Source organism: Xenopus tropicalis, chromosome 8 (genome assembly GCF_000004195.4).
Source record: "Xenopus tropicalis strain Nigerian chromosome 8, UCB_Xtro_10.0, whole genome shotgun sequence".
Classification (NCBI taxonomy): Eukaryota; Metazoa; Chordata; class Amphibia; order Anura; family Pipidae; genus Xenopus; species Xenopus tropicalis.
This window is the reverse complement of record NC_030684.2, coordinates 97,406,997-97,425,879: the sequence shown is the minus strand read 5'-3', so window position 1 is coordinate 97,425,879 and position 18,883 is coordinate 97,406,997. Positions and strand designations below refer to the sequence as shown.

Below are 18,883 nucleotides of genomic sequence, written 5' to 3'. Positions count from 1 at the left end.
ATTATATATATCTGGGTGTATTTATTAACATTGGAGACAGGTATCACGGTGATGTTGCCCATAGCAATCAATCAGATCTTTGCTTTTGTTTTCTAACTCACAGGTGACTGTTCAAATCTAATTGCTATGGGCAAAATCACTGGTGATGTTTGTCTCTATTATTAATAAATATTAATTATTGTACCTCTACTTACTCCCAATCACCCTGCCCAAACTGACAGATGTGAATGTAGGCATTCCCTGCTAGCCAGGGAACCTGATTGGCTCCCCAAGGGACAGCTGGGAAGGTATTGTACAACATAATTTAATTGCTGCCAACAAAGCACCATTTCTTGAAAAATATAGTATCCATGCTCTTCTGTAGAACCCCCAAAGCATGAATAGTGCGTACAGATTGCCTTGGTATGCCTGGTTTCCTATCCATTGTGCTTTAAAGAGCCTGCCACATCCATATGCTTAATGGTTGCTATGCGTTACCAAACCTCGTCCAAAATGTGCAACATTTGTTACACGAACTCACTGTATATGGAACAGTGTTTGCCAATATGCTTTCCAGGTGTCAGGGGAGCACTTCAGCCCGGGAACCCTTATTCCAACGCACAAACGAACCTTCCTTCCTTAGCCCCTTATTATTGGGTGTTCTGCCCCAGCTCTTCCGCCTCTGTACCCACCTCGCCACAATTCCATTAAGCGCCACTAGGGCTCCTTACAGGCGGTAAGTGACCCCATGCTTCTGTGTGGGTACTGCGCCCACCACCACTGGTCATCAGGTAAATTGCCTATCGCACCCTACCTCTCTTGCTCCCCCCCCTGCAAGCGGGACTCCCATTTATAGGCGTGGCTACAGCGTGTGGGGGCGGGGATTAATAGAACATAGCGGGGTTTTTTTTTTCAACAGGTGTGTTAATTAAGATGTCGGAGAGACTCAAACGGCGGAGGAAAGCAGCTACCAAAGATGGTATGTTTCAAATGAAAAAAACGTATTAGCGCTATAGGTGTATAGAGAGAGAAGGCTAAATGCATGTACAGTAGGGAGATACCTGTGGAGCATGAAGCAGTGAGGGGGACTGGTCTCACAGGCACAATTCAATCTTAGGGGGCCCAGCTGTGTATTGCAGTTATGTAATTTGTGTAACTTACATGTAAACTTACTTTTCTTAAAAACTTCCATGACTTGCCTAGAAACGTATGTAACTGCATATAAGCGTACATGCTGCAAAGACAGCACAGATCAGTGTGAAAGGTGCAGGCAGGTGGGTAGGGTTTAAACCTATCACTAACCCCACTGACCCCCAGTGAACTTGACTCAATAACACATTCATTATTTTACCTATTTATATCAACTACTACTGACTAGTTATTGGGCCCCACAGCAAAATCACTGGGCCTTTTAAAGGAACAGTAAAACCAAAAAATGTATATATTTCAAAGAAATTAAACTATAATGTACTGCTGCGCTGCACTGGTAAAAGTTTTGTGTTTGCTTCAGAAACATTACTAGAGTTGATATAAACCCTGCTATGTAGCCATGGGGGCAGCCATTCTAAAGAAGAAAAGGCACAGGTTATATAGCGGCTAACAGATAAACCCTGTAGAATAAAATGGTGTCTTATCTGTTATCTGCTATGTAACCTGTGCCTTTTCTCCTTTTTTCCAGCTTGAATGGCTGCCCCCATAGCTACACAGCAGCTTATTTATATAAACTATAATAGTGTTCCTGAAGCAAACACCCCAGTTTTAACAGTGCAGGGCAACAGTACATTATATTTCAATTACTTTAAAACACTTTCATTTTTCCAGCAGGGGAATGACTGGTTATTGGGCCCACAGCAGTATCACTGGGCCCCTAAACTTTGGGAACAAGACATTTTCTTGACCATATATTGCAGCTACTTATCAGTCCCAATGCCCCCCCTATAGTTCCTGAGCCCCCCAGCAGTTGCAGTGTCTGTTTAAAGGTACCTTTGCAAAGGGGAAAAAGCACACCAGTGTGTCGGCAATGCCTTTAAATCATTTATTTGCAGAGACATTGCACCTGAAGAAGGGGTCACCCCCGAAAGCTTGTGCTGTTTGGCCATTTCTGCAAATAAATGATTTAAAGGCATTGCCAACAGACTGGAGTGCTTCTTCCCCTTTGCAAAGATACATGGAAAAAAGGCTTGGGAGCGGCTGTGGAAGTTAAGCACCCTTTGAGAACATGTATGTTAGTGGTGTGCTGAAGATTTTTGTTTATGTTGTTTACAGGTAACCCCTGCTTTTCAGTAAAATGATTTGTGAATTTGTATCATAGTACCTGTGGTTAAAAAAAACTCATCCGTCAAGTTCAACCTTTTTTCCTAGCGAAACCTACCTAGCTGATAGTTTGTGTCATGGGTCATGGCAAAAAAATGGTACTATGTCTGTGTTCATGTGGGACCCCAGACCAACAGCTTGAATGAGGCCCCAAAGTTTCTGATAACAGCCCTGCCCTGTGTATCCAATATGGGAGGGGGGTCTAAAGTACCTACACTCCTGCTTTGGGAAACTGGTTACAAGATGACGTAGTTAACTTTAATGTCAAATGGAGGGGGCTAGGTTTAGGCAGGGAATATGAGCCTGTAAGTCTTAAAGGAGAAGGAAAGTCTAAGTCACTTGGGGGTGTCAAAATGTTAGGCACCCCCAAGTGACTTTAATCGCTTACCTTGTACCCCGGGCTGGTGCCCCTGTTAGGAGAAAACAGCACCAGCCCGGGGTAGCTGTAGTGGAGCGCTTCCTCCTTCCGGCTTCGTTTTGCCTGGATGCCACGACAGGCACATGCGCAGTAGAGTGAAAAGCCGACTTCTCTACCCCGGGCTGGTGCTGTTCTCTCATAACAGGGGCACCAGCCCGGGGTAAAGGTAGGCGATTTAAGTCACTTGGGGGTGCCTAACATTTTGGTACCTCCGAGTGACTTTGCCTTTCCTTCTCCTTTAAACATATAAAGTTTCCGGTGGTGAGCAGCCATTTAAAGGTCCCCATACACGGTAAAATCCGCTCGCTTGGCGAGATCGCCAAGCGAGAGGATCTTCCCCCGATATCCCCACCTACGGGTGGGCGATATCAGGGAGCTTGAAGTTAAAAAAATGGGGCAGTCGGTTCGGGGACCGCATCAACGAGCCGATGAGGTCCCCGATCCGACTGGATTTTCTAACCTGGCCGATCGATATCTGGCTAATTTCAGGCTAATTTCAGATGTCGGCCAGCCCGCTCGTTTCTGCCCCTACACGGGCAGATAAGCTGCCGAGTCGGTCCAAGGGACTGATATTGGCAGCTTCTATTGGCCCGTGTATGGGGACCTTTACATGCTACAACAGTGAAGGCGTCATTTGTGCCTGAATAGCAAGGATGAGATCAGAGCAGGGAAGCAGGATCTGTTGGCTATTAGGATTTGAGACACAAATGATACCTGTATGTGTTTCCTATCATTAATATGAATGGTGGTTTGTCCTGAAAATGCACATTTACATTTTTTTCAGGACAAATACTGCCTTTGACTGCTGGTAATAGTCCCCTTTAGTGGAAATAGCAGGCAGCACTCATTGGCATAAAACATTTAGCTGCCTAGGGTCAACAGTTGGATCATCCATTGAGGTATAAGGAGACCCGTTGGATGAGGACTGCATTAATGTACTGTCAGTGGGCCCTAAACACAGGCCAACAGCTGCAGCTTTTGTCTGCCCATAAGTGACCTTTAGGAAGGCACGTATCCCATTATACATATCTGGGTGTATTTATTAACATTGGAGACAGGTATCACGGTGATGTTGCCCATAGCAATCAATCAGATCTTTGCTTTTGTTTTCTAACTCACAGGTGACTGTTCAAATCTAATTGCTATGGGCAAAATCACTGGTGATGTTTGTCTCTATTATTAATAAATATTAATTATTGTACCTCTACTTACTCCCAATCACCCTGCCCAAACTGACAGAAGTGAATGTGGGCATTCTCTGCTAGCCAGGGAACCTGATTGGCTCCCCAAGGGACAGCTGGGAAGGTGTCGTACAACATAATTTAATTGCTGCCAACAAAGCACAATTTCTTGAAAAATATAGTATCCATGCTCTTCTGTAGAACCCCCTAAACATGAATAGTGCATACAGATTGCCTTGGCTGAAGGTAAAGTCTGGTACTGTGCAACCCTATAAAAATGACCTATAATGTGAGGATGCTGCTTTCCTGTGCTTAGTTGTAGGAGCTGTTGGAATGGACTCTACGAGGAACACTGACAGTGTTGAGCAGTTGACTTGGAAGTATATGGTACAGTCATTCTAATATTTGATTGATGAATTGCATTATGAAAGAAATGTAATTCTGAGCAACTTGGAAACTCTGGAATCCATTCATTACCATATACATGAATTTAAAGATTTCAGTGGTTTTAAAATACCTGTAGGAGAACTGACTTCTGAATCTGAGTCCGATTCAGATAAACAAATGCAGCTTTCAACTGAATTTGTAAACAAAATATATTTAAAACCAAGAAACATTTTTTTTTTCATTTGAAAAGATTTTATTTATTTATTTTTTACAGAAAAGAAAAAGAAAAAAGAAGCAGGCATATTGAGAAAGCATTCTGTACAGTCTGGTTAGCGTATTAACAATAGTCTAAACAATGACTTTAATGTTAGGCCGTAAGTAGACAGGTAAATAATCATACAATCCTGCATTAGGTTGTTTCCTGTCTGCTTGTCACCTGTGAATTATCGGCGTTTGGTTGTAGCAGTATAACTACAAATTTTCCTTTTTATGCCTTAACCATGAAAAAGATACATAATAAAGTCCAAGAAACATTTTTAATTTACCGTATATACTCGAGTATAAGCCGACCCGAATATAAGCCGAGGTACCTAATTTTACCTAAGAAAACCGGAAAAACGTATTGACTCGTGTATAAGCCTAGGGTGGGAAATACAGCAGCAACTGCTAAGTTTCAATAATCAAAGTAAATACAAATAAAATGACAGCTCCCCTCAGCGTCCTCCCCACCATACTCCAGCTCCCCCCAGCGTCCTCCCCACCATACTCCAGTTCCCCCCAGCATCCTCCCCAACATCATCCAGCTCCCCCCAGCATCCTCCCCAACATCCCCCGGTGTTCTCTCCAACAGTCTCCAGCTCTCCCCAACATCCCCCAGCATTCTCCCCAACATCCTCCAGCTCCCCCAGCGTTCTCCCCCAACATCCTCCAGCTCCCCCCAGCGTTCCCCCCAACATCCCCCAGCTCCCCCCAACATCCCCCAGCTCCCCGCAACATCCTCCCCCACCTCTCCCGCTCGCCTGCCTGTCTGCCTCCCTGCTTGCCTGTTGCGTCCGGCTGCTGCTTCCGCCTGCGTGCTGCGTCCGCCTGAGTCCGGCCGCTGTTTCCCTAGTCTTTCTAATTTTGCAGCTCAGTTCTTTTTTTAGGTTGCGCCCCGTGCGTGCTGATGTCACAGGTACGCACGGGGCGCAACCAATAAAATTACCCGCTGACCACCAATGAGCCAATGGGGTCTAACTCTTTAAAGGGGCCTCCTTTAAATCCACGATCTTTCGGGCCTGGGGCAACTGTGCCCCCCTGGAATATTAATCGCGATTGCAGGCAAGTGAGACCTCTCTGAAAATCTGCTTTTAATCCGACTCGAGTATAAGCCGAGGGTGAATTTTTCAGCACATTTTTGGTGCTGAAAAACTCGGCTTATACTCGAGTATATACGGTATATATTGGAAAGTTTCAAGAAAATGTTTTTCATTTCGTTTTAAATATAACTTATTTTATTTCCTGGTTGCTGTAAGACCACACTCACCTTCCGATTTAGCAGAGTTGCCATTACCATGTATCTTTTTGGACACACTTCTGCTCAATTAGGTTTTATGGTACATTAATTGATAGAGGTCCAGAGCAACCTGCAGTGTATGCCTGTCTTTGTCACTGCCAAATGCTCATGTACCAAACAGCCAACATCTTTTTAGTTATCACCCACATCTGCCGACCTCTCTATTGGTTTTTTATTTTATTTTTTTAAATTGCTGCTAATTATCTGGGTCTCTGGAGTCCCCTCTGGGTCCCACTATGGTTACACCCCTGTTTCTGTGCCATGATTATAACAATTGAATGTTATGTATCAAACTCATAATCAGGTTTCAAAAGACAATAACATTTTCTCTTTTTTAGCAAAAATGTAAAGTAGAATCCAGCACGGAGTCCGAATCTGACAACAATTTTGAGGTACTGAGTGTTTGCTTTTAATATAGCTCTTATGCATTTGATGTTTAGTTAGAAGCAAGCTTATAGAATTGTTGGTGTCCTTGTCAGTTTTTATTTCTTCTTTGAGATGCAAAACATTAATTTTTGCATAAGAGATCAATGTACAGCCCCTTATTCTGATAAAATGCCTTTAATTGATACACATGGCAAGACCTTGGATGGTCTCTTCTGATTACTGGAATGGATTGTGGCCATTCATAGTATGTGCACCTGTTATTGATAAAAAGGAGGACATTGAAGCCAATTCTGTTAACCTTAATTATTATTAACATTTATTTATAAAGCGCCAACATATTGTGCAGCGCTTGATGTCCTTGCATGGTAGATAAGGCACATATTGCATGGGAACTCCGACTTCAACATTTGCACTTAAGTCACTTGTTGGCCATAGACTGGTTACTTAAGTTTTTGAATGGGTAATTGGTTTTAGAGGAAAGGACTTTTTGGTTGCCATGGTTCATGGAGTGGACATATAATTTGTGTACTTTAACTGGAGAGCTGTGTACTAGTGATCACAACATGGTCCCCTTTGAGATAATGCTGCAGAGACAGCTCTATAAGGGAGTAACTAAAACGCTCAATTTTAGACATGCAGACTTTGCCAGTATAAGGGCATCTCTGCAATGTGTCAACTGGGAAAGGCTTTTCATGGGGTTAGACACAGAAGGAAAATGGAACATCTTTAAAACATTGCTTTGCAAGTATACACAACAGTATATTCCCCTTGTAAGCAAGGAGAGGCATCGCAAAGCAAAACCTTCATGGCTGAATAAAAGTATTTTCAAGTGTCGAGGTTGGTAAGAAAAAAACATGTTTTTTAAGCATTCAGGATGAAAAGAGGCATTACAGCTAGGAGTAAAAGGAATCCAAAATTATTTTTTAAATATGTAAGTAGATATAGTTAAATATGTAAATACAGGTATGGGACCCATTATCCAGAATGTTCGGGACCTGGGGTTCTCTGGATAAGGGATCTTTCCACAATTTTGGATCTCCAAATAAGGCCTCCAATAAGGATTAATAATATCTTAGTTGGGATTAAGTACTAGGTACTGTTTTATTATTACAGAGAAAAAGGAAATCATTTTAAAAAATTTTAAAAATATAAAGGTAAACAAAAGTCCAGAACTGGCTGAAGGATAGATTACAAAGAGTGGTGGTAAATGGAACATTTTCTAATTGGGTCAGTGTTGTAAATGGAGTACTGCAGGGGTCAGTCCTTGGTCCTTTGCTTTTTAACTTGTTTATGAATGACCTGGAGGTGGGCATAGAGAGTACTGTTTCTATTTTTGCTGATGACACTAAATTGTGCAAAACTATAAGTTCCATGCAGGATGCTGCCACTTTGCAGAGCGATTTGACAAAACTGGAAATCTGGGCAGCAAAATAGAAAATCAGGTTCAATATTATGCACTTTGATAGAAATAATATAAAGCGAGTTATAGACTAAATGGTAGTGTGTTGGGGGGACCCTTAATTGAGAAGGATCTGGGGACTTTTTTGTAGACAGCAAGTTGTCTAATTCCAGGCAGTGTCATTCTGTGGCTACTAAAGCAAATACAGTGCTGTTTTGCATAAGGGCATAATTTTGCCTCTGTATAGGTCTCTGGTAAAGCCTTATGCAGTGCAGCTTAAGAAGGTTAGACAGTCAAGGTTGGGGTTGTTTTCTCTGGGGAAAAAAGGCACTTGTGAGGGGACTTGATTACTCTGTACAAGTACATTAGAGGGGATTATAGGCAGATAGGGGATGTTTGTTTTTATGGGAAAAAAGATCAGCGCACCAGAGGCCACCCCTTTAGATTAGAGGAATGGAGCTTCCATTTGAAGCAGCGTAGGTGGTTTTTCACGGTGAGGGCAGTGAGGCTGTGGAATGCCCTTCCTAGAGATGCGGTAATGGCAGATTCTGTTAATGCCTATAAGAGGGGCCTGGATGAGTTCTTGAACAAGCAGAATATCCAAATCCATTGTGATACTAATATCTACAGTTAGTATTGATGTTGGACATTTGCACCACTTTTATATTACTTGGTTTTTAACTGCACGGTCGGGGCATTAGGCATATACGCACCACCTGTCAAATATTCTTGTTCTCCCTTGCTTGGACTGCTGCTTCGCTTCTCCCTGCACTGCACAGACAGGCATGGCACGCACCAGTTGTCTAATGCTAGTTTAACGTTTGTTAACCTGCTGCACAGAATTAGCACCACTTTGTCTAATGATTCTTTACCCAGTGAGGATATTCATACGTGCCACACTGTCACAGACTAGTTGCCACAAGTTTAGTTTTCAGGAAAGCATGAAGGAAAACTTTCTAATGGTAAGAACTTGTATTATATTTTTCTAATTTTCCTGCCTCTTTCTACTCATTGTTGTTGTTTTGTGTTCAGTTCACTGACACAGTTGACACATTATAAAAGTACAATATTTTAAGGTTGCTGCTTTTAAAATACATTTATTTAACCAGATCTCTCTTGTGCTCTTTCTTGTTGCATGTGCGGTGAAAGCTTATTAGTTGGTTGGTTGTTTGTTTTTCTGATGCAGATTGATACCACATCATATTTTGATGGACTTTTTAGAGGTCACCTGACAGGAAATAGTGCAGCTCTTTATATGTTCCAGTTTGGCAAGATTCTTTATTAGGCCACTTAATGATTATGATATAAACTATCTGTTGTTTAATCACTCTGGGGGTATAATTTTCCTTTAAGTTTGCCAATGCTTCCATGTTTATGACACTTTTACATTTGTTGCTTTTTCCTAATCAGATATTTGGAGAGGGGTTTTCAGCAACCATCACCCATGGAAGCTCAAGAAAAACTGGCCCCCTGACATTGCAGGTGTGTTGTCTTCATAATTCAGCCACCTACACAACAAAGTTCCCATATACAGTGGAGGAAATAATTATTTGACCCCTCACTGATTTTGTAAGTTTGTCCAATGACAAAGAAATGAAAAGTCTCAGAACAGTATCATTTCAATGGTAGGTTTATTTTAACAGTGGCAGATAGCACATCAAAAGGAAAATCGAAAAAATAACTTTAAATAAAAGATAGCAACTGATTTGCATTTCATTGAGCGTAATAAGTTTTTGAACCCCTACCAACCATTAAGAGTTCTGGCTCCCACAGAGTGGTTAGACACTTCTACTCAATTAGTCAACCTCATTAAGGACACCTGTCTTAACTAGTCACCTGTATAAAAGACACCTGTCCACAGAATCAATCAATCAAGCAGACTCCAAACTCTCCAACATGGGAAAGACCAAAGAGCTGTCCAAGGATGTCAGAGACAAAATTGTAGACCTGCACAAGGCTGGAATGGGCTACAAAACCATTAGCAAGAAGCTGGGAGAGAAGGTGACAACTGTTGGTGCGATTGTTCGAAAATGGAAGGAGCACAAAATGACCATCAATCGACCTCGCTCTGGGGCTCCAGGCAAGATCTCACCTCGTGGGGTGTAAATGATTCTGAGAAAGGTGAAAAAGCATCCTAGAACTACACGGGAGGAGTTAGTTAATGACCTCAAATTAGCAGGGACCACAGTCACCAAGAAAACCATTGGAAACACATTACACCGCAATGGATTAAAATCCTGCAGGGCTCGCAAGGTCCCCCTGCTCAAGAAGGCACATGTGCAGGCCCGTCTGAAGTTTGCCAATGAACACCTGAATGATTCTGTGAGTGACTGGGAGAAGGTGCTGTGGTCTGATGAGACCAAAATAGAGCTCTTTGGCATTAACTCAACTCGCTGTGTTTGGAGGAAGAAAAATGCTGCCTATGACCCCCAAAACACCGTCCCCACCGTCAAGCATGGGGGTGGAAACATTTTGCTTTGGGGGTGTTTTTCTGCTAAGGGCACAGGACAACTTATTTGCATTAACGGGAAAATGGACGGAGCCATGTATCGTGAAATCCTGAACGACAACCTCCTTCCCTCTGCCAGGAAACTGAAAATGGCTCGTGGATGGGTGTTCCAGCACGACAATGACCCAAAACATACAGCAAAGGCAACAAAGGAGTGGCTCAAGAAGAAGCACATTAAGGTCATGGAGTGGCCTAGTCAGTCTCCGGACCTTAATCCAATAGAAAACCTATGGAGGGAGCTCAAGCTCAGAGTTGCACAGAGACAGCCTCGAAACCTTAGGGATTTAGAGATGATCTGCAAAGAGGAGTGGACCAACATTCCTCCTAAAATGTGCGCAAACTTGCTCATCAATTACAAGAAAGGTTTGACCTCTGTGCTTGCAAACAAGGGTTTTTCCACTAAGTATTAAGTCTTTTTTTGTTAGAGGGTTCAAAAACTTATTTCACTCAATGAAATGCAAATCAGTTGCTATCTTTTATTTAAAGTTATTTTTTCGATTTTCCTTTTGATGTGCTATCTGCCACTGTTAAAATAAACCTACCATTGAAATGATACTGTTCTGAGACTTTTCATTTCTTTGTCATTGGACAAACTTACAAAATCAGTGAGGGGTCAAATAATTATTTCCTCCACTGTATTAAATAAAACTTTATTCTATGAAAATAATGTTCTAATCTCTTTAATTGCAGTTACTAGATCCATATGAAGCAGATTCTGAAGAGACTTCAGAGCATTCAGATTGTAGTATACAGAGCCATTTTCCAAGTGAAAGTGATCAAGTGGTTCAGCACTCCACCCCCCAAGAAAACAAAAAGAGCATAGAATGTGCCCCACAGGGTTCAGCATTTTTGCACAGTCCCCATGGTACTCGCTGGGATAATTCAGATATCCCAGTGCTTAGAACTAGTGATGTTTGGATGAAGTCTGGGGCAGATCTAGAGACTTCTCCTCATACTCCATTAAGATTCTTATGCAGTCCAAGCAGAATGACAGGCTTTTCAGATTTGTCCATGGACTCGGGAGTGGTGACTGAAGTATCAGCCTTGCATACTTGTCCTTTTCTACCAAAAGGTGAAGAACCAACAACAGTTCAACATTACTCAGTTTCCTTTCCAACCAGTGTGACGTCAGAGGAGAATAGCGATTTCACTATATATGAGATCTCTCTGGCAAAGCGTAAACTGGGAATTAAAATGGATAACAGCCATGAGAAACTAAGGAGAAAGAGAGCTCGTATTGCAGAAACCATGGTGAGTTTTGCTTTATTAAAGTTATCAAACTGTAAGGTTCTGGGGCAGTGGCTATGGCCAGGGTATGCAGTGTGAAGGCTGTGGGGTGATATTTGGGAATAGTGCCTGTTTACTCTACAACAGGCACCCCCAACCTTTCTTGCTCGTGAGCCACAGTCACATGTAAAAAGACTCGGAGAACAACACAAGCATCATAAAAGCTCATGGAGGTGCCAAATAAGGGCTAAGATTGGCTATTCGGCAGCCTCTATGCACACTATCAGCTTACAGGAGACTTTATTTGGTAGTAAATCTTGTTTTTATTCAACCAAAACTTGCCCCCAAGTCAGGAATTCAAAAAATAACTACCTGGTTTGGGGGCACTGAGAGCAACATCCAAGGGGTTGGTGAGCAACATGTTGCCCCCGAGCCACTGGTTGGGGATGACTGGTCTACAAGATGTTTTTAGAAAGCCTGGCTTCATGGTAAACTAGAATAATATATGGGGTGGATACTTACCTGGTGCCCCAGATATTCTTGGAATTATTGCTGAGTGACTGATTAAGCAGTATTATATAGCTGCAACTTTGTTGTTAGCTGATGTTGGACTTGAATAAAAAAAACTCCAATAACCACTGCTTTAGATACAGAATTAATTGATGGAAATTTGTAGATAAGGACTGGCAGGGAAATTGCTGTGACAAGGGGGGGGAATTCACAAGATGGGTGTATATTGTAGTCTGGAATTCGATACTTTTACGGCAGTTGATTCATTGCTCTAGGTTACAATTTTTCTTTATTCTTTTTCCTCCCACACAGGAATAAAGTGAATCACATATGATCATGAGCAGAAATGGGAAAATTCTCAAATAAAGAAAAGCATTGTTTAAATGTCAAAAGAAAAGTTATTATAATAAAAATAAGTACCCTTGTTGCTCCCTTTAATAACATTTACAGTATATTTTGTGTTACATAGTTACATAGGGTTGAAAAAAGACCATTGTCCATCAAGTTCAACCCATCCGAGTAAACCCAGCACACACAACCCACACCTACCAATCTATACACTCACATACATAAACTATATATATATATATATATATACAACCACTAATACTAACTGTAGATATTAGTATCACAATAGCCTTGGATATTCTGTTGTTCAAAAACTCATCCAGGCCCCTCTTAAAGGCATTAACAGAATCTGCCATTACCACATCACTAGGAAGGGCATTCCACAACCTCACTGCCCTCACCGTGAAAAACCCCCTACGCTGCTTCAAATGGAAGCTCTGTTCCTCTAATCTATAGGGGTGACCTCTGGTGCGTTGATTGTTTTTATGGGAAAAAAGAACATCCCCCAACTGCCTATAATCCCCTCTAATGTACTTGTACAGAGTAATCATGTCCCCTCGCAAGCGCCTCTTTTCCAGAGAAAACAACCCCAACCTCGACAGTCTAACATCATAGCTTAAATCTTCCATCCCCTTTACCAGTTTAGTTTCACGTCTCTGCACTCTCTCCAGCTCATTAATATCCTTCTTAAGGACTGGAGCCCAAAACTGCACTGCATACTCAAGGTGAGGCCTTACCAGGGACCTATAAAGCGGCAAAAATATGTTTTCATCCCTTGAGTCAATGCCCTTTTTTATACAAGACGGCACTTTATTTGCTGTAGTAGCCACAGAATGACACTGCCTGGAATTGGACAACTTGTGATCATCAGCAAAAATAGAAACAGTACTGTCTATGCCCACCTCCAGGTCATTAATAAACAAGTTAAAAAGCAAAGGCCCAAGGACTGACCCCTGCGGTACTCCACTAACCACACTGGCCCAATTAGAAAATGTTCCATTTACAACCACTCTTTGTACTCTATCCTTCAGCCAGTTCTCTATCCAATTACAAATATTATGTTCTAGGCCAATATTCCTCAATTTGATCATTAACCTTCTGTGAGGTACTGTATCAAACGCTTTAGCAAAATCTAAGTAGATGACATCAACTGCCATTCCAGCATCAAGGTTCCTACTCACCTCCTCATAAAAGGCAACTAAATTAGTCTGGCAAGATCTGTTACGCATAAAACCATGCTGGCACAAACTAATAGTTTGTGAATAGTTTGTGTGTTTTGAATATTACAGTACCAATGGCTGGCTATTTGTATGATATTACTGTTTATTTGGATCATGAAGGGCTTTTGAAATGACAGTAGGTTACCTTGGAAATACAAGGGCATATGCATTATGCAGTGTAAACTTGCTTTTTCTTTGGTTTGAATTAATAGACAATGCCATGCAAAAGGTATCAGACCCTTGACCCGTTGCCTAATTTTACACAGCGTTATTTCATTCTAGAAAAAAATCATAACAGCTGAATATGATGTTTAGGTGCAGATGAATGTTTTTGTACACACCCTGTACAGCATTCACAGCTTTAAATCTTTTGTATGAGCCAAATTAGCATAGGGAGTGATCATTGGCATTTTTGCTGGAAGATTTGCCCCATCTTGTTCAGGTTAGTCAGAGGAAACTTATATCGCTTAGTTTTTAAACAGTGTGACAGATCTTAGCTACATTGAGACCAGAGCTTTGGGTAAATGTAGGACACTCACCACTATGTTCTTAATAGGCTACAATGGTACTTGGGCCTTGGATCCAGCCTTCTTAATGTAACAGGCCCAGTACCCCTTTGATGTTACTTAAGCAGTTGCTTATTCCAGGGCTTCATTTTAAATGTAGAGGCAACAGACAGTACCAAATCATGTCTGATACTTGCCGTAAACACACAGGAACACACACATTAAAGCTAAGGCAACTTATAGCATACACAATTACACTGGAATGCTAGGTGAGACCACGTGGCTAAAAGCAATATTTTTGTGAGCAAGTTTAGCAAATGAGCCCTACTAGCTCTTACTAGCTAATGATTGTTGGCCTCTTGGTTCTCAAGTTTTTTTTTTTTTATGAACACACAAGTTTGAGGGACAAGCTACTTTAGGCAGCAGTATGGTTTGTTGTGGATTCCACTTCCTCTCCATGCAACCAACAGTGCCAATTGGGGCATCAAACCACTTACTGTTTTGTACCCTTTTACTAATTCATGCATTTGCAATACTTTAACTGCTTTAGAATGAGCTTGCATAAATATGCCCAAAGTGATTTTTTTTGGGGGGCAACTGTGTCCAAGTTAGATGGCTTTCATCTGGCAAAACCATGCTGGCACATTTTGACTTTGCAAGATTTGCCCACTCTTCTTCGCAGAAACACTCCAAATCTGTCAGATTGCGAGGGCATCTCCTGTGCACAGCCCTCTTCAGATCACCCCACAGATTTTCAATCGGATTCAGGTCTGGGCTCTGGCTGGGCCATTCCCAAACTTTAATCTTCTTCCAATGAAGCCATTCCTTTGTTGATTTGGATGTATGCTTTGGGTCGTTGTCATGCTGAAAGATGAAGTTCCTCCTCATGTTCAGCTTTCTAGCAGAAGCCTGAGGGTTTTGTGCCAATATTGACTGGTATTTGGAACTGTTCATAATTCCCTCTATCTTAACTAAGGCCCCAGTTCCAGCTGAAGAAAAACAGCCCCAAAGCATGATGCTGCCACCACCATGCATCACTGTGGGTATGGTGTTCTTTTGGTGATGTGCAGTATTGTTTTTGCGCCAAACATATTTTTTGGAATTATGGCCAAAAAGTTCAACCTTTGTTTCATCAGACCATAACACCTTTTCCCACATGCTTTTGGGAGACTTCAGTTTTTGCAAAATGTAGCCTGGCTTGGATGTTTTTCTTCGTAAGAAAAGGCTTTCCCCTTGCCACTCTACCCCATAGCCCAGACATATGAAGAATACGGGAGATTGTTGTCACATGTACCACACAGCCAGTACTTGCCAGATATTCCTGCAGCTCCTTTAATGTTGCTGTAGGCATCTTGGTAGCCTCCCTGACCAGTTTTCTTCTCGTCTTTTCATCAATTTTGGAGGGACGTCCAGTTCTTGGTAATGTCACTGTTGTGCCATATTTTCTCCACTTGATGATGACTGTCTTCACTGTGTTCCATGGTATATCTAATGCCTTGGAAATTCTTTTGTACCTTCTCCTGACTGATATCTTTTAACAATGAGATCCCTCTGATGCTTTGGAAGCTCTCTGGGGACCATGGCTTTTGCTGTAGGATGCAGCTAAAAAAAATGTCAGGAAAGACCAACTAGAGCAGCTGAACTTTATTTGGGGGTAATCAGAGGCACTTTAAATGATGGCAGGTGTATGCTAACTCCTATTAAACATGATTTTGAATGTGATTGCTTAATTCTGAACACAGCTACATCCCCAGTTAGAAGAGGGTGTGCACACTTAAACAACCACATTATTTTAGTTTTTTGTTTTTCTTCCCTCCGCCTAAAAGATTTCAGCTTGTTTTTCAATTGAGTGGTACAGTTTATAGGTCACATTAAAAGGTGGAAAAAGTTCTAAAATTTCTTTGTCTCATTTTTGTACAGCACAGGAACCTGACATTTTACCAGGGGTGTGTAGACTTTTCCACCGTGTGTGTTGCAAATGGCAAGATTTATTGATTATATGTTTCAGTTCTTACTGGAACCTTCATCAGGGAACACAAGACAGCATACATACCAGCGTTTAAATGCGTGTTATTGGTGCCAAAAGCCATGTTGCTAGGTAACTGCACATAAACAAATACAGTGTATATAGTAAAAGTGAACTAAGACTAATAAACTAAATAAATGTGTACCAACCATGCGTATATACATGTGTATTATGGGGCCCAGCCATCATACCCCCTTCCAGCTGTCGCCGACCAGTCACCCCGGCTTCCTTCGCCGAGCTAACAGAGACCCAAACATATCAGAACAAGGAAATCACCATATGAGGGACAGCAGGCAACACAATGCCCTTTACCTAGTGGCAGTAATCCATAACAACATCGCATTACTTTATAGCCATGACTGCTGCTATATAAAACCCCTTTTGAAAACGGATACCCTCTGTGTGTCCCTAATTGCTTAGAAAACAAATGATGGCCTTTCTGTCAGTCAGATCATGGTTTGCTTGACTACTTGTTTTTTAGCCCCAACATTCCACAGAAACTTATTACATGACTAATCAATGGACATCTAATGAAGTATCATCTTCTCCCTTTCCTCTCTCTCTGATAGGGGTCTCCGAGCGTCTGTCCTAAGCCCCCTTTTTTTTTTTTTATATATTTCCTCCCTTGGGTAACTTATCAGTTCATATAGATACCATTACAGGTATAGATCTCCTACCTTAAGTCTGCTAAAAAATTATTTAAACTGTAATTAAACCCAATAGGATTGTTTTGGCCCCAATAAGAATTAAACATTGTTTTTATGCAACTAAAGCTTGACTTTGAGGCCACTGGGAGCAACACCCAAGGGGTTGATGAGCAAAATGCTGCTCACAAGCCACTGGGTAGGGATCAGCGGTCTACACCATGGGATCTCAGATCCATACTCACCACTTTGCCATGTTATACACTGCACTCTTGCACTGCCAAACAGAGTCTCATGTAGGCTGCCAGTCCACATAAGGGCTACAACACATAGCCAATAACAGATTTTATTTCACCCCAGGAATGTTTGTGTTACTCCCCAACTCTTTTTACATTTGAATGTGGCTCACTGGTATGAAAAAAAAAATAAAAGCTTGGAGACCCCTGGTGTAGAACATGGCTTAAGCATGCTAGGCTTTAAGGCTTAAGGTCCCATACACGGGCAGATCCGCTCGCTTGGCGATGTCACACAGGATAATTCGATCGCTTGGCCCTGGGGCCAAACGATCGGATTATAACTAGCATGCTATTGGACCTTTAGGGCTCTTATTTACCGATTCCCCAGACACAAGTGCAAGACCACTAAGAGGTGGGTGGAAAATTATACCCTTTAGTGAACATTCAATAAATACTTGCGTCCGGGTCATAACTGCACTTCTCACCAAATCCATTTTAACAAAAGGAGCAATGCCTGCTCTTACAGGCACTAGATGCAAAAATCTTTTCTGTATGGATACAATGTGGGCTTTCTAGTATCAGTGGGTGCAACTGTGTGAGGTACTTTCACAGCAGAGAAAGGAAATCTCTCCTAAATCACATGACCACAAGCAGCAAAAATGTAATAGATGGTGCGTTAATCGTGCATACAATATAAATAAATGGCTGTTCTGCAAATCTTAATGGAGACCATAAAGGGAAAGAAATTTTAGGGATACTTTGCCACTTTAATGAGAAGAAATAGGTACAATGAATTGCTTTAGACATTTATTAGCTTAAAACATGCATAGATTGACAATGTAAAAGGTTAATATCTGAACACACTTTTTCCTTCTTAATATAAACCTACCCATTTTCTTCTTTCACTTACCTAGAACTATCTTACTGCAAATGTTATAAAAACTTCTCTTATCCACTTTCCAAGGCCCTCAAAATAATGTTTCACACATCTTTACCTTCTGGGTACATTGCACAACACCTTCAGTACTTTAACCGTCTCTCAAAGTCATCTACATTAATTACTGGCTACTAACAGAAAGCAACTAAAATTGCCCACACAAAGACTTTCTTCATCTTTACTCTGTGCTTAGGATAGCCACTCCCCGTTCATAGAAACTGTGGGGATCTTCCTTGGTGGCTATTTCGAAATCAACGGTAAAAATCAAGTCAGCGCGGGTGAAATTCAGATAAACTGGTAGTGTCACCTGGAAGAGATAATAGATATTATATATCTATAATAACTAGATGGCAATTAATTTGTTAAACAAATATCTTTTGGACCCATAAAATCAAATTATTGGATTATTTTTTCACACTGACCACATTGGCCTTTTTCTCAGTATGTGTCTGCTTGGTCCAGCGCAGCTGTGTAATGGGCAACACCGTAGAGATGGCATTGGAGAGGCTCAGTTTGTTATTAGTACAAGTTGCTCCTTGAAGTTTCAGGCCTGTGCAGGAGGTGAACATTTAACAGACATTGAAAAACCCGAAAGTCAGCTCTTTTAAATGGAACTGCAGAAAAGATACACCAAGGCATTTAATGGACACTGCTGAAAAACCAAGAACCCATTACTTAGAAAACATCTCAAGGCTGCTGGGCTAAAAGCTGAAGTTGTGCAATCGGTGACAGATCTGTAAGTGTTGGATAGATGTATGTATATTTATGTCACTACTTATGTATGCAGTGATGAACAACATAATCTGTTTACATTGGGTTTTTTACTCAACCTCCAACTGCTTTCTCTCCCCTGCCCTCTTTCATCTGATGGGAACATAAAGGGCAAACTGAATTATTATGTTTCAATATTTTTTCTTCCTGCTTCTAAATTAGCTTGCAGCCATACTAATTTAAAACATTGTTTTCTGTAAAACTAGTGCTTGCATGATTAATTAAAAAATTAGATTAGGGGAGTAGACTAGGGTTGGATAAAGTCTGCAGTTTCTGTAGAGAGCACAAAACCTTCTTTTTCCTGTACAAGGCATGGCGACCAAATAATTT

The 18,883-nt window shown here is 41.4% G+C and overlaps 1 protein-coding gene and 1 non-coding gene across 2 annotated transcripts in view; one reads left to right on the top strand and one right to left on the bottom strand.

Moving 5' to 3' along the window:
* Positions 1-850: 850 nt before the first annotated feature.
* Positions 851-12,303, top strand: LOC100494176. The gene is made up of 6 exons (XM_002936575.5): positions 851-958; positions 4,208-4,278; positions 6,172-6,225; positions 9,030-9,101; positions 10,819-11,379; positions 12,178-12,303. Exons 1-6 carry the CDS (start codon positions 913-915, stop codon positions 12,181-12,183), a joined length of 810 nt encoding a protein of 269 aa, XP_002936621.3. The 5' UTR covers positions 851-912; the 3' UTR covers positions 12,184-12,303.
* A 5,288-nt stretch (positions 12,304-17,591) lies between these two features.
* The window catches only part of dync1h1, a 61,880-nt gene continuing 60,588 nt past the window's right edge, over positions 17,592-18,883 (bottom strand). Inside the window, exons 77-78 of the transcript XR_004219569.1 lie at positions 18,205-18,332; positions 17,592-18,089 (exon numbers count right to left, since the gene is read on the bottom strand). This is a non-coding gene — a transcript (dynein cytoplasmic 1 heavy chain 1). The remainder of the gene's footprint in view (positions 18,090-18,204; positions 18,333-18,883) is intronic.

Excerpts from the sequence above, each read along its gene's own strand:
- LOC100494176 (XM_002936575.5), top strand. The coding sequence starts at position 913 with ATGTCGGAGAGACTCAAACGGCGGAGGAAAGCAGCTACCAAAGATG. Across the intron at positions 959-4,207 it reads GAAAGCAGCTACCAAAGATG|TTGTAGGAGCTGTTGGAATG; the intron begins GTATGTTTCAAA and ends TCCTGTGCTTAG. Across the intron at positions 9,102-10,818 it reads CTGGCCCCCTGACATTGCAG|TTACTAGATCCATATGAAGC; the intron begins GTGTGTTGTCTT and ends CTTTAATTGCAG.